This window comes from Tachypleus tridentatus, chromosome 1 (genome assembly GCF_004210375.1).
Source record: "Tachypleus tridentatus isolate NWPU-2018 chromosome 1, ASM421037v1, whole genome shotgun sequence".
In the NCBI taxonomy this organism is placed as follows: domain Eukaryota; kingdom Metazoa; phylum Arthropoda; class Merostomata; order Xiphosura; family Limulidae; genus Tachypleus; species Tachypleus tridentatus.
In genome coordinates, this window is record NC_134825.1 from 171778827 (window position 1) to 171793567 (window position 14741).

The window sequence follows — 14741 nt, forward strand, 5'->3', positions numbered from 1 at the left end:
GAGATGCTATACTGAATTTTGAGGAGTACAGATGTTTTCACATTTGGAATGAGCCAAGAATCACTTGTAGAGAGACCTGTTGTTCATTCAGTACACTGTTTCAGTCTGTTACTTGTATGTAGATACTAACACCATGTTTGTGTTTCTCCAATCAGTCAGACAAGCACTTTGTTTTCATTCAGTACACTGTTTCAGTCTGTTACTTGTATGTAGATACTAACACCATGTTTGTGTTTCTCCAATCAGTCAGACAAGCACTTTGTTTTCACTCAGCACACTGTTTCAGTCTGTTACTTGTGTAGATACTAACACCATATTTGTGTTTCCAATCAGTCAGACAAGCACTTTGTTTTCACAGTCAGATACTAACACTGTTTCAGACAAGCACTTTGTCAGCACACTGTTCACTTGTATGTAGATACTAACACCATGTTTCCTTTTTCCAACAATAAATATTTTCTAAATATTAGAATCACAAGTCGTTTATACACATGTCTTAATATCTATGTTTCAGTTTAGCATACAGTTATAAATATATGTAAGGAACCTTGTAAATCTTAGGATTTACAACAACAATATATTTAACACATATTGTTAAATATGCATAATAAAAGTACCATCTGCTCTAAATTTGTAAAAGATTTTTAAGCACAATGCATGCATGTGAAATAGTAGTGAGTGTCAGTACTGTTGTCAGCTGAATTTTCAAGATTCTCACCTAATGAGTATAATAGCTATCACACAACAGAGTGAGACAGTATAATATTATTAGTCTGCAACAGTCAATATATTATAAGCCTCGGAAGTTATAACTGTGATAAACACTTATTAATTGGAAAACTACAGATATTTGATCAGGAACATTTATATATAGATTTTGAGCATTACAAACTGTTCATCTTCATAGAATTAACTTTGGACATTAGTATTTCTATGAGAAAATTAGATATCTGTCTTCCTCTGTTAAAGTAAGCTTGTAAACCATGTTAGGCCAAACAAGAATACAGCGAGCTAGCACTACCTTCCAGTGAAGATTTTCAACATAAAATTTGTTTGTTGTGGACTTGGACCACGAATAAAATATTCAGTTCTAGAACAGATAGAAGACTGAATATTATTTGTGAGTTTGTAAAAATATTTGTATTTAAATAATTGTAATAACTCTTATTATATATTGTATTGTTGTTTGTGTATTAAAATATATTTGTGTTAAGAGAGAAAATTGTTTGTATCAATCTTGTTGGCAAATATTGTAAAGTTAATACATAACAACATTTAATTAGCTTCTGAATTAAAATAAAAAAATTCTGGCTATTTGAAATCATTATACGTAATGTATGTAACATAATAAATCAGAGACTTGTCCAAGATAAATCATAAAGCGTAACACATTTCAGTGGGGGTAGCCCTGATTTAATAGAAATGATAAAAAGATTTAAAAAAAGAACAACAGAAAAATCCATAACTAAACAAGAAACAGAAAGGAGAATTAAAAAAATGAAAAGATAAAAACTTACTTTGAATCACCAAATCAAAAGAGACTGAACTTTCACTTGAGGTACGACAGGTGTAAGTGCCTGAGTGTTGATAGTTGGTGTATAAATATATTCTACTACACAATTCTCTCCTACAACCATAAGTGTCTAGAAAAACAAGAGAAAAAAATCAGAATATTCATATTATACTTCAAGGCACTTGTAAGAAGAAAACAGATAACCAAATTCCAAGTTCAGATTTATCTAAAACCACGGGCATCTGCAAGCAGCTCCCCTGGAAAATTAAGAAACATTATTCTTTCTTTATTCATTTATTATTTGTATATAAATTTACAAGTTTTTTCAATCAGTTCCTAATTTCACACTACTTATTATACTTAATTTACAATTTTGATAAATGTCATCAGGTTTGTCAGCTGCTTTACTTAAAAATATCTAGATATCTACCTTGTAGCTAAAACTGGAAAATGTAGCTCTTAAAGCAATTTCTTGAATATTGGCCATGGCAATTCTCACTTGGATCATCAAAGAAACCAATGCAGTCTTGCTGAAATTCCCCAAGCCAAGACATAGTCTGACTGGGGTCAACTTGTTGCTACTTGCCAGTAATACTGGTAGCAGGTTATCAAAGAGACTGATGTGAACCTACAGACATCCAATGAGAAAGCATGGCTGGGATCAACCAAAATTTTCTATTATAAAGTGTATATAGCTGCAAGTTTGAAGAATGGCTGAAACTAATTTTACAAATATTAAACCCATCAAGTTTGACTGTGGGAGCTTGTCTGTTTTCTTGATTGTAATGGCAAAACTTTGAGTGTGGGTCTTCTTCCCTTGACTTTGCCCCACCCCCTCCTCTGTTTTTATTCAAACAAAAACAAATGTTTTATCATGAAAATATGCATTTTTTCATCATAAAATAAAATGATTACAGACAATTCCTGTTTTATTTTGTTGGAGTTCTTGTTATAAATCACATACACCAAGACAAACATTATGCTATAGGTCTACCTTTTGCAGTTTAAAAAATAACAACAATTGACACGCAACTAGAATTCAATAACAAATGTCATACAGATATGGCCTTTTGTGAAAGCATTAATTTTTGTAAGTTATAATAAACATTTCTTCAAGATACCATTGTATGAAGTTTTAAATATTAAATTTACATAGATACTTATAATTTTTTAAGAACAATCGAGTGTATTCACCAATATATAAAACATTTAATAACTGAATTAATTATCTTTAATTAATTTTCTTACTGAACCTATTATAAAAAATAATTATCTAATTAAGGTAAAATAAAAGTCACTAAAAACAAAAAATAATACCCATGGAAATGAATTTTATAATTTTAAAATAAAGAATAATTTGAATCTTAGTACGAAATAAATATCACACAGACATTTAATATAAACAACTTCAATATAAAACTATACAACAAATAAACTGGTACAAAGATTTTAAGTACAGTGAATGTTTTTGAAAGCAACAGTCAACAAAAGTAAAAATCATAACCAGATAACTTACTAACACCTTTGACCTCTGTACTCAAAACTGGCCTAAAATATCTGTTATTACTTCTGCAAGTAATATATAGGTACTTTTGGGGTGGAAATACAACTATGCCACCAGGGGAAATGATCTCCTCTTCTCGACTATTCAGTTCTATTACAGCATCATTAGAAACTGAAAAAACAACAAATTATAAATAACAAATAAAAATAGCTATCAGTTTCTTCTACAATTGTTTTTTAAGCAAGTTATGTGTTGTGTTACTTTATGTTACATTAATTATATGTTTAAACAATTGATTATAACAAACTGTAAAAAAATAAACAAAAAACATGAAGCCCATTGCTAAACCAATTTATATGCATAATAAAAACAGTGTTTACCTTTAATGTAATAAAACAAAATAGCCAAAATTAAGCATGATGTAGGGATGGCAATCCCAGAGTACAGAAACAAGGTAGAGATGAATACACAGATCATACAATAAAACCATTACTTAAGTAGTTAAATCTTACCAAAAATAAATTTACCTACAATTAAATGTTGAATTCCTATCATCTGCATAAATTCAGGTTTGAATAGAAGCAGTACTGAATACTGCTATAGTCTTACAGTTCCTAATAATCAATAGCTTGTAAGACTGACTTAGTACTTAATGGCTACTTGTGTCAGGATTTTTGTATAGTTATGTGTATTCATTTCTACCTTGTTTCTGTACTTTCTGGTATTGTGATTTCTATAATTCAATGGTAATACATACTGGTAATATGATATAGGTTTTTGTCAGTTTATCTAATTTTGGATTACACTGGAGGCCAGTGACTACAGAATGGTCTCTTCAGGACAATACAAGTACCCTGGAGCATTGGATGAATACTAAGGAAATATTTGCATAACAATGCCTTCAACTTCACCATAATTCACTGCATGTGCATACAACTGACTCCACAATATGCTTCTGTCAATAACAGGAAAAATAATATAAAAATTCAATGCCATAAGGCATGATAATATAGGCACACAGCTACCAGGCTTGGTCTTACTGAACGTTTCAAGAAAATTGGACTGCTATATAACATATTGTTTTGATAATTAAGGTTGGCTGACTGGTTGTTTTGTGTTTTATGGTGCAAGGTAATTAGGCTATTTGCCCTAAACAAGCTGTAAAAAATTAAAAGTAAAGTAGAATTATTAAAATTTGTAAAAAGTATTCATATTAAAACAAAAAAGTCCAATTTTTGAATTAGAAAGTTAAATAGTGTTAAAAAGAACAATAGCCCTTGAAAAATTAAAAACATTTGTAAGGTGGACGGAGTCACCATCACCAATGACATTGTAAACCTGTAAACAAAGCATGTCTAAAATGGTGTTCTCATTCAGAGTTGTAATGATAGCATGACAATAAAATGTGGACTATTGTGACTTGAGTGCCACACAGACTATACGCTGCAGCATTAGTCCCAGATAAAAGAAAATTATGAGTTAAAAAAGTGTGGCCAATTCGTAGTCCAGTTAGGACAACTTCATCCTTCCGATCCTTATGGAAACAAGATGGTCAAAGTCCAATAGAGGGTTTTATCTGAAAAATCTTGTTATCACGTTGGTCAATCCAAGTCAAATGCCAATTGGTGCAAAGCTGAGCCTTGAATACAGGACCATAGTCCATGTACGGAACAGGCACGGCAGTGACAGTGCCAGAGCAGACACATTTAGCTGTGGTGTCAGCGAGCTCACTCCTGTGAATACCAACTTGGCCTGGTATCCAGAAGAACTGGATAGAAGTAGAGGTTAAATGGAAATGGGCCAGTTAGTTTGGAATATCAGTGAGAACAGGGTGTGAATTAAAATGATTCAGGGCAAGAGAAATAACATACAATTTGGTAGTGAACACAGAAACTGCATAGGGGATTCTGTGGGCAACTACTGAACCACAACAAACCATGGCAGAGTTCTCAGAGCCACCTGATTTTGAACCATCCGTATAAATGAGAATGGAAGGTTCAAAAGATGTTTAAGAAATAGAAGGCGATACTTCCAATCAGAGTATATGGCTTCTTCACGTGACTCAAAAAAATGTCACAGTTGGGGATAATAATAAGCCATGATGGGATGGGCTGACCAGCAGATACAGCAATGTCATCTAACTGTGCCTCGATATGAAGGCCAAAAGGAACAATGGAGATCATCTGTTCTAAAGAAGCATGGCCCACTGAGGAAAGAAAACACAACACCAGGTGGGATGCTGTGGTAAGGATCAAAGTTTTGAAGCATACAGTAAAGACAGTTGAAAATGGCAGATGTATAGAGGAGGTTCATGAGGCTCTGGGTACAAACTCTGGACTGGGGAAGTGTGGAAGGCTGCTGCACAGAGCCGAAGTCCCTGATGGTGAGACCCCCCAGTCCAGTTTTGATCAAATGAGGACACAACAGATGTTTAGCATAGAACATTGATCAGCTCCCCAAGAGGTGGAAGAGAGGACATGGAGAATGTTTAGTTCCCTTGAACACTTAACTCATGGCTGCTTGATGTGGGGTATAAAGGTCAGATTATGGAAAGAATTAAGCCACAAGAACTTTGCCTCAGGGACCACAGAAAACACAACTTCACCAACGTGGAGTTCAGGATCAGGGTGAATACTTTGTTGGCGGCAAAAGTGCATGCATACAGTTTAAGGGAGAGAAAAGGTAAAACCATTTGCTATAGTCCAATTCAGTAAATGATTGTAGCAATCTGTAGGTGCCACTCAATAAACGACTGACACAAGATGTGGAAGTCTTCGACATAGAGCCCATTTGCAATGGTAGGAGGGAGTTGTTCAGTGATGACATTAATCTTTATACTAAAAGTGTGACATTCAAGGCACAGCCCTGAGGAGCTTCAAGTTCCTTTAAAAAATAAAATTATCAACCCATGCAATCTTGGAATCACCAGCCCATTAAAAGATTTTTAATAAAAATGAGCAAACAACCATGCAACCAATATGAGTGAAGGTTTCACAAAATGCCATACCTCCACAAAGTATTGTAAGCCTTCTCAAGGTAAAAATACTGACATAAGATGTTGTTACTAGAAAAAGGCTTCTCCTATTGATGTTTTAAGTGGAATCAGGCAGTCCATGGTGGAGCACTGTCATTGGAACCCATTCTGGGTGGTGGTTGTTTTTTCTTTGGTTCTTCGAATCAAACAAGATGAGCATTAACCATCCTCTCTAATGTCTTATAGGAACAGCTCGTCAAAGCAATTGGTTGGTAGCTTGTAGGAATTTTGGGTCCTTCCCAGGTTTCGAAAAAGGTAGCACAACAGCCTGGCATCACACATCAGGAAAAATATTTTCCTGCCAAATCCAATTAAAAGCAACAGAAGAATAGCAAGAAAAGCAGGAAATAGATGGCATAGCATCTTGTAGCATACATCATCAGGTCCAACTGATGTACTGCTCTTCTGTTTTCGACCACGTCTTTTTTCTTTATTTTCTTTATTCAAAGGAGGTCTGGGTCAATTAAGCAGGTCTTTGTAGTTGGAAGAGGATTCCAGAGACTGAAGATGTAAACAAATGATCATTTTGCATCTTGGGGCAGGAGAAAAAGATGTACACGAGGAAATGCAAGAATCCTGAGTCAAAAGAAGGGTAGACGTTGACTCATCAACTCTCTTAATCATGGATGGCAAAATGCTCTTTAGGTGGTTTGAAAATGACTCTGTTGGAAGTATTGAGATATCTGCCTGCACTCCCACTTTAGCAGTGGAACAGAGTGCAGCAGCATATGTCCAAGATGGAGTGGGAGACAATAATTTCTGAGCCTCTAGACAGGAGATATCATTTACAGTCTTCACATATTACACCTCTTTCTCCTCCATCTGTTTAGGACAAGAACGAAAGTATAAGGGGTGTGAAACTCTACAGCTGATATAGTTTGGCTCAAGTTTGCATTCGTAGGCATTGCAGTCTTTGAAAGTGGAGATTTGGCACACTGTAGAAATGTCTTGTCTGGAGAAACCAGCGAGAATCTCAGACTCAGGAATGCTCTTTAAATTCCTCTCAATTGTAACTCTTCTGGAAGAATTCAAAGTTGTATGGGGAGTAACCTGGATGGGTATATCCTCAATTACTTTTGAATTCAGGATAAGTTTAGTATGTTGTGGTGAAAATGTTTCCACCAAAATGTCTCCAGATCATATCTTCCTTACTGACTTGGGGGAGCCAGAAAGCTCCTCTAATCCCTTTTGAATAAAAAAAGGGAGACATTTGTCATAAGATTTTTCAGATTGGGAATGCATAATTAGAAATCAAAGTATAGAATCTGACAGTGATGGTGACTGTACAATAGTCATCCATGTGTGGTCGTTTTCCAATAATCTGTTTTTTCTCAATTTTTTAATTTTTATTATTATTTTTTTAACCATAATAAAGAGAATACATTTCAGTGTCCATTGTCTCAACCCACCATGGAGCCCTATGAGGGGATATACTACAGTGCCAAACATGAACATTGCAGCAACACCAGGGTTTCGTGAGTACTATGTTCAAACACCAGCATCAGACACAATGTACACAACACCTGTTGAGAACGTCCAACACTAGTACTTGGTTGACCTTAGCTCAAGTAGACCAGCTGACTGACCCTGGGGCACACCCCAAGGCCTCCTGTTTACTGGAATTCAAGGACAAAATGGTGTGTTAGGGTTGGACCCCTCAACCACCAGGATACTTTCTCGTTCCCTTCATGGGTCGACACACACGGCAAACATGTAGGTGGATGTTTAGGTCCCAGAGGAGATAAACAGAAGGTAAAGAACCTTCTCTGGGAGATCCCCTCACTACATAAAGGAATTCACACTGAGAGGTGATAATTAAGAAACTGGCGTTTTTAAAATCAGACATTAATAACACGTACATAGATCTGTCTGCTGCATAAATACTTGATCTTTCTTTCTTTATTTATTTTTGTTGAAACTATTTTGGGAGATATGTTCGTGCAATGAAAGTTACAGTTAGTCATTATGTTAACAATTGGTGCTGCCATCCAGTGATCACAGATAAAACTTATTTATGAAACATAGAAATAATATATACTTATAAACAGAATTCACCACTAATATTACTGTTATTCAAGTTTCCAAACATGAATAATGGCAACCAGGTGCTCAAATATAGTTAAAACTCAACTCTAGCAGTTATCTGTAAGCATCACAAAGTGACAGACTGAATGTGGTGGTCAATCTTTTTATTGGTCTACCCTTACACACTGACTACTATCATCATCAGTGTAGCCTGTTCATAAGTTCTTTTGTATCATATTAAATCAACAGTAAAACTTCACTCACTTCGTGCCTGCTGTGAGATAAAAAAAGAAAAATGAAGAACACTTCGTCAGCACTTTTCAATAACAGTGTGAATATCACAAGCTGTGAAACACTTTATAATAGCATTTAAGTGCTGAGGTGAGGTTGTAACTCAGTTCCAGCAGTTATTTGTAATGAATATCAAGTAACAGGTTGAATATGGCAGCAACTGTTTTCTTAAATGGTCCATTCCTACATACTTAGCACTACCATAGTTAGTAGTATGTTTAGAGAAACTGCTCTTCAGTGTATGTGGTGTCCAAGGAAGCAAGACTGTGATACTTTGCTGAGATACTTTAAAAAATCAGAATTGTTTTTACAATGGAAATGCTTTCAGTTTGTAAAAGGTATGAATCACTTTTATAAGAATTTAGGTTTCATTTATTTTCAACTACTTGAGGGATATACAAACTGCTTAATGATCCATGTTCAGGGAATAACAAAACAAAATCTTTAATTGTTTTCACTGAGTGAATCACGTACCACAGGTAGGAAACAATTTGTCTGCCCAGCTTCCTTTATTACAGAAACTTTCATTCTTGCCATACAATTGAGTTTTTCCTATTGGCTCACAGTGAAATAATATCCTTCCTCCATCTGGAACAACATCTCCAGTTTTCACTTTATAAACACCATAAAATATCCTTAGGTTGTCATCATAAATCCCAAACTTACAGGATGTTGGGAGTTGTTGTTCAGTAACTGGTTCTTCATCATCTGAAAACATAATTCTTGCAATTAATATATTATGACATCATCAATTTACCAAGAAAACAGTTCTGTATCATGAGAATACAATTATCAACATAAAAACAGTTCTGTATCATGAGAATACAATTATCAACATAAAAACAGTTCTGTATCATGAGAATACAATTATCAACATAAAACAGTTCTGTATCATGAGAATACAATTATCAACATAAAAACAGTTCTGTATCATGAGAATACAATTATCAACATAAAAACAGTTCTGTATCATGAGAATACAATTATCAACATAAAAACAGTTTTGTATCATGAGAATACAATTATCAACATAAAAACAGTTCTGTATCATGAGAATACAATTATCAACATAAAAACAGTTCTGTATCATGAGAATACAATTATCAACATAAAAACAGTTCTGTATCATGAGAATACAATTATCAACATAAAAACAGTTCTGTATCATGAGAATACAATTATCAACATAAAAACAGTTCTGTATCATGAGAATTCAATTATCAACATAAAAACAGATCTGTATCATGAGAATACAATTATCAACATAAAAACAGTTCTGTATCATGAGAATACAATTATCAACATAAAAACAGTTCTGTATCATGAGAATACAATTATCAACACAAAAACAGTTCTGTATCATGAGAATACAATTATCAACATAAAAACAGTTCTGTATCATGAGAATACAATTATCAACATAAAACAGTTCTGTATCATGAGAATACAATTATCAACATAAAAACAGTTCTGTATTATGAGAATACAATTAGCAACATAAAAACAGTTCTGTATCATGAGAATACAATTATCAACATAAAAACAGTTCTGTATCATGAGAATACAATTATCAACATAAAAACAGTTCTGTAACATGAGAATACAATTATCAACATAAAAACAATTCTGTATCATGAGAATACAATTATGAACATAAAAACAGTTCTGTATCATGAGAATACAATTATCAACATAAAAACAGTTCTGTATCATGAGAATACAATTATCAACATAAAAACAGTTAAGTAACGACATAACATGAGAATTTGTTTACAAATATATTTACGTGTACATGGATATTCATTTAATACTTACAAATTGTCTAAGTTCTAATTTATAACATGCTAATTATTGTCAAGACCATATAATAAATTTAGCCTGAGTCGTTATTTACAATAGCAGGATCTGATCATGGACTATTTACCATTTAATAGAATGGCTGTATTGTATTTTACTTCATGTTGTACTTCATGAGTATCACATGGAATAAAAATATTTATTGTTCCTTGTTATCTGTCTTTCTGATATTGGTCAGGTACACAGACAAAGTAAAGCACGAATCCGATTTTGTCATATTCAGAAGGGTTAACACCCAATATGAAAATTTACTGTGAAGCTTTGGCCTGCTGTTTATCGTGTGTACATCTTTCTTTAAGTACTTCAATACTAATAGCCTTCAGTCAATTATAGTACACGTTTTGTTTTAAGTTCACAATCATGAACCCCTCATTCTTCTACCTGCTCTAATAAATAGTGTTAGTTTTTTTCATAGCCTTGTCTCTTTCGTTCCACAGTTATACACCATAAGACTTGTTTTTTCACAAACTAGGTTCTCAAATCAACAGATGTTACAGAGCACAGACAATGTTTTGGTTAATTTAGTTATCACATACAGTATTTATATGTGCACTAGTCCTTACCAAACCAATTTACTTCTTTATTGTAATTTATGAAACATAATCTGAGTTCATGCAAGTTGTATTAACACCAATACAATAAAGCTCGTCAGATGTTGCTTCACTGAATTAATATTACACATATCAGTACTGAGATTAAAAACTTGTATCTTAAGTGAGATAAGTTGAAAAGACTATTAACTGGCTCAGTGTGTCAGGCTAAGATAAGGTTCTTGTGATTCCTTCAGTTTCTATGAGATGGTTATAACTTGAAAACCACGTGTTTGTTAGTTGTAAGATGTTTTACACCAATACATAAATGATGTGTTTGTTAGTTGTAAGATGTTTTACATCAATACATAAATGATGTGTTTGTTAGTTGTAAGATGTTTTACATCAATACATAAATGATGTGTTTGTTAGATGTAAGATGTTTTACATCAATACATAAATGATGTGTTTGTTAGTTGTAAGATGTTTTACACCAATACATAAATGATGTGTTTGTTAGTTGTAAGATGTTTTACATCAATACATAAATGATGTGTTTGTTAGTTGTAAGATGTTTTACACCAATACATAAATGATGTGTTTGTTAGTTGTAAGATGTTTTACATCAATACATAAATGATGTGTTTGTTAGTTGTAAGATGTTTTACACCAATACATAAATGATGTGTTTGTTAGTTGTAAGATGTTTTACACCAATACATAAATGATGTGTTTGTTAGTTGTAAGATGTTTTACATCAATACATAAATGATGTGTTTGTTAGTTGTAAGATGTTTTACATCAATACATAAATGATGTGTTTGTTAGTTGTAAGATGTTTTACACCAATACATAAATGATGTGTTTGTTAGTTGTAAGATGTTTTACATCAATACATAAATGATGTGTTTGTTAGTTGTAAGATGTTTTACATCAATACATAAATGATGTGTTTGTTAGTTGTAAGATGTTTTACACCAATACATAAATGATGTGTTTGTTAGTTGTAAGATGTTTTACATCAATACATAAATGATGTGTTTGTTAGATGTAAGATGTTTTACACCAATACATAAATGATGTGTTTGTTAGTTGTAAGATGTTTTACATCAATACATAAATGATGTGTTTGTTAGTTGTAAGATGTTTTACACCAATACATAAATGATGTGTTTGTTAGTTGTAAGATGTGTTACATCAATACATAAATGATGTGTTTGTTAGTTGTAAGATGTTTTACATCAATACATAAATGATGTGTTTGTTAGTTGTAAGATGTTTTACATCAATACATAAATGATGTGTTTGTTAGTTGTAAGATGTGTTACATCAATACATAAATGATGTGTTTGTTAGTTGTAAGATGTTTTACACCAATACATAAATGATGTGTTTGTTAGTTGTAAGATGTTTTACATCAATACATAAATGATGTGTTTGTTAGTTGTAAGATGTTTTACACCAATACATAAATGATGTGTTTGTTAGTTGTAAGATGTTTTACATCAATACATAAATGATGTGTTTGTTAGTTGTAAGATGTTTTACATCAATACATAAATGATGTGTTTGTTAGTTGTAAGATGTTTTACATCAATACATAAATGATGTGTTTGTTAGTTGTAAGATGTTTTACATCAATACATAAATGATGTGTTTGTTAGTTGTAAGATGTTTTACACCAATACATAAATGATGTGTTTGTTAGTTGTAAGATGTTTTACATCAATACATAAATGATGTGTTTGTTAGTTGTAAGATGTTTTACACCAATACATAAATGATGTGTTTGTTAGTTGTAAGATGTTTTACATCAATACATAAATGATGTGTTTGTTAGTTGTAAGATGTTTTACATCAATACATAAATGATGTGTTTGTTAGTTGTAAGATGTTTTACATCAATACATAAATGATGTGTTTGTTAGTTGTAAGATGTTTTACATCAATACATAAATGATGTGTTTGTTAGATGTAAGATGTTTTACATCAATACATAAATGATGTGTTTGTTAGTTGTAAGATGTTTTACATCAATACATAAATGATGTGTTTGTTAGTTGTAAGATGTTTTACATCAATACATAAATGATGTGTTTGTTAGTTGTAAGATGTTTTACATCAATACATAAATGATGTGTTTGTTAGATGTAAGATGTTTTACACCAATACATAAATGATGTGTTTGTTAGTTGTAAGATGTTTTACACCAATACATAAATGATGTGTTTGTTAGTTGTAAGATGTGTTACATCAATACATAAATGATGTGTTTGTTAGTTGTAAGATGTTTTACACCAATACATAAATGATGTGTTTGTTAGTTGTAAGATGTGTTACATCAATACATAAATGATGTGTTTGTTAGTTGTAAGATGTTTTACACCAATACATAAATGATGTGTTTGTTAGTTGTAAGATGTTTTACACCAATACATAAATGATGTGTTTGTTAGTTGTAAGATGTTTTACACCAATACATAAATGATGTGTTTGTTAGTTGTAAGATGTTTTACACCAATACATAAATGATGTGTTTGTTAGTTGTAAGATGTTTTACACCAATACATAAATGATGTGTTTGTTAGTTGTAAGATGTTTTACACCAATACATAAATGATGTGTTTGTTAGTTGTAAGATGTTTTACACCAATACATAAATGATGTGTTTGTTAGTTGTAAGATGTTTTACATCAATACATAAATGATGTGTTTGTTAGTTGTAAGATGTTTTACACCAATACATAAATGATGTGTTTGTTAGTTGTAAGATGTTTTACATCAATACATAAATGATGTGTTTGTTAGTTGTAAGATGTTTTACACCAATACATAAATGATGTGTTTGTTAGTTGTAAGATGTTTTACATCAATACATAAATGATGTGTTTGTTAGTTGTAAGATGTTTTACACCAATACATAAATGATGTGTTTGTTAGTTGTAAGATGTTTTACACCAATACATAAATGATGTGTTTGTTAGTTGTAAGATGTTTTACACCAATACATAAATGATGTGTTTGTTAGTTGTAAGATGTTTTACATCAATACATAAATGATGTGTTTGTTAGATGTAAGATGTTTTACATCAATACATAAATGATGTGTTTGTTAGTTGTAAGATGTTTTACATCAATACATAAATGATGTGTTTGTTAGATGTAAGATGTTTTACACCAATACATAAATGATGTGTTTGTTAGTTGTAAGATGTTTCGTGTTTTGCCAATAGCTAAAAATCACAAAAATCCTGCTAATAGTCACAAATTAATTAAAACTATCAAATCTTATGCCAACAAAATACCTCAGTACATATCTAATAAATCTTAATATTTGTAAGGTAACTTGAAAGTTGATTATTTCAACTGTAACAAATATCAAAATATTTTTATTCCAATACATTTCAAAGGTTGTTAGTTCAACCTTTTACATTTTTCCTTTCAGCTAGGTCCGGCATGGCCAGGCGTGTTAAGGCATTCAACTCGTAATCCGAGGGTCACGGGTTCGAATCCCAGTCACACCAAACATGCTCGCCTTTTCAGCTGTGGGGGCATTGTAATGTGACGGTAAATCCCACTATTCATTGGTAAAAGAGTAGCCCAAGAATTGGCAGTGGGTGGTGATGACTCGCTGCCTTCCCTCTAGTCTTACACTGCCAAATTAGGGACGACTAGCACAGATAGCCCTCGAGTAGCTTTGCGCGAAATTCAAAACAAACAAAACAAAATAAACCTTTCAGCTAAAGAAGTTCTATACAGTCAAAACGTAAATTCTATGATTTTAATATTGTATCTCAAAATGGCTGGTATGGGTATTAATACTTTTATTGACAAGGAAAGAACAGCGTTTCGACCTTTCTAGGTCATCTTCAGGTTGAAAAAAACTGCATTAACTGGAACAATAAACTGACCAAGAGAATCAAAAAGTCTCTCGCAGTTCCTGAAACAATATTTTGGTCTCCTTTTACATCTAATTATACAATGTTT

General features: G+C 32.4%; 1 protein-coding gene across 3 annotated transcripts in view; it reads right to left on the minus strand.

Annotated features, from left to right (window-relative positions):
• Window positions 1-14741, minus strand: part of LOC143230312 (uncharacterized) — a 138336-nt gene that overhangs the window by 14162 nt on the left and 109433 nt on the right. For 2 of the 3 annotated variants that reach the window (XM_076463628.1, XM_076463618.1), the window contains 3 exons: window positions 8842-9075; window positions 3030-3188; window positions 1518-1643 (listed from right to left, as the gene is read on the minus strand). In XM_076463628.1, the coding sequence (XP_076319743.1) occupies window positions 1518-1643; window positions 3030-3188; window positions 8842-9075 (519 nt within the window). The remainder of the gene's footprint in view (window positions 1-1517; window positions 1644-3029; window positions 3189-8841; window positions 9076-14741) is intronic. The other variant, XM_076463635.1, reaches the window with a different exon arrangement.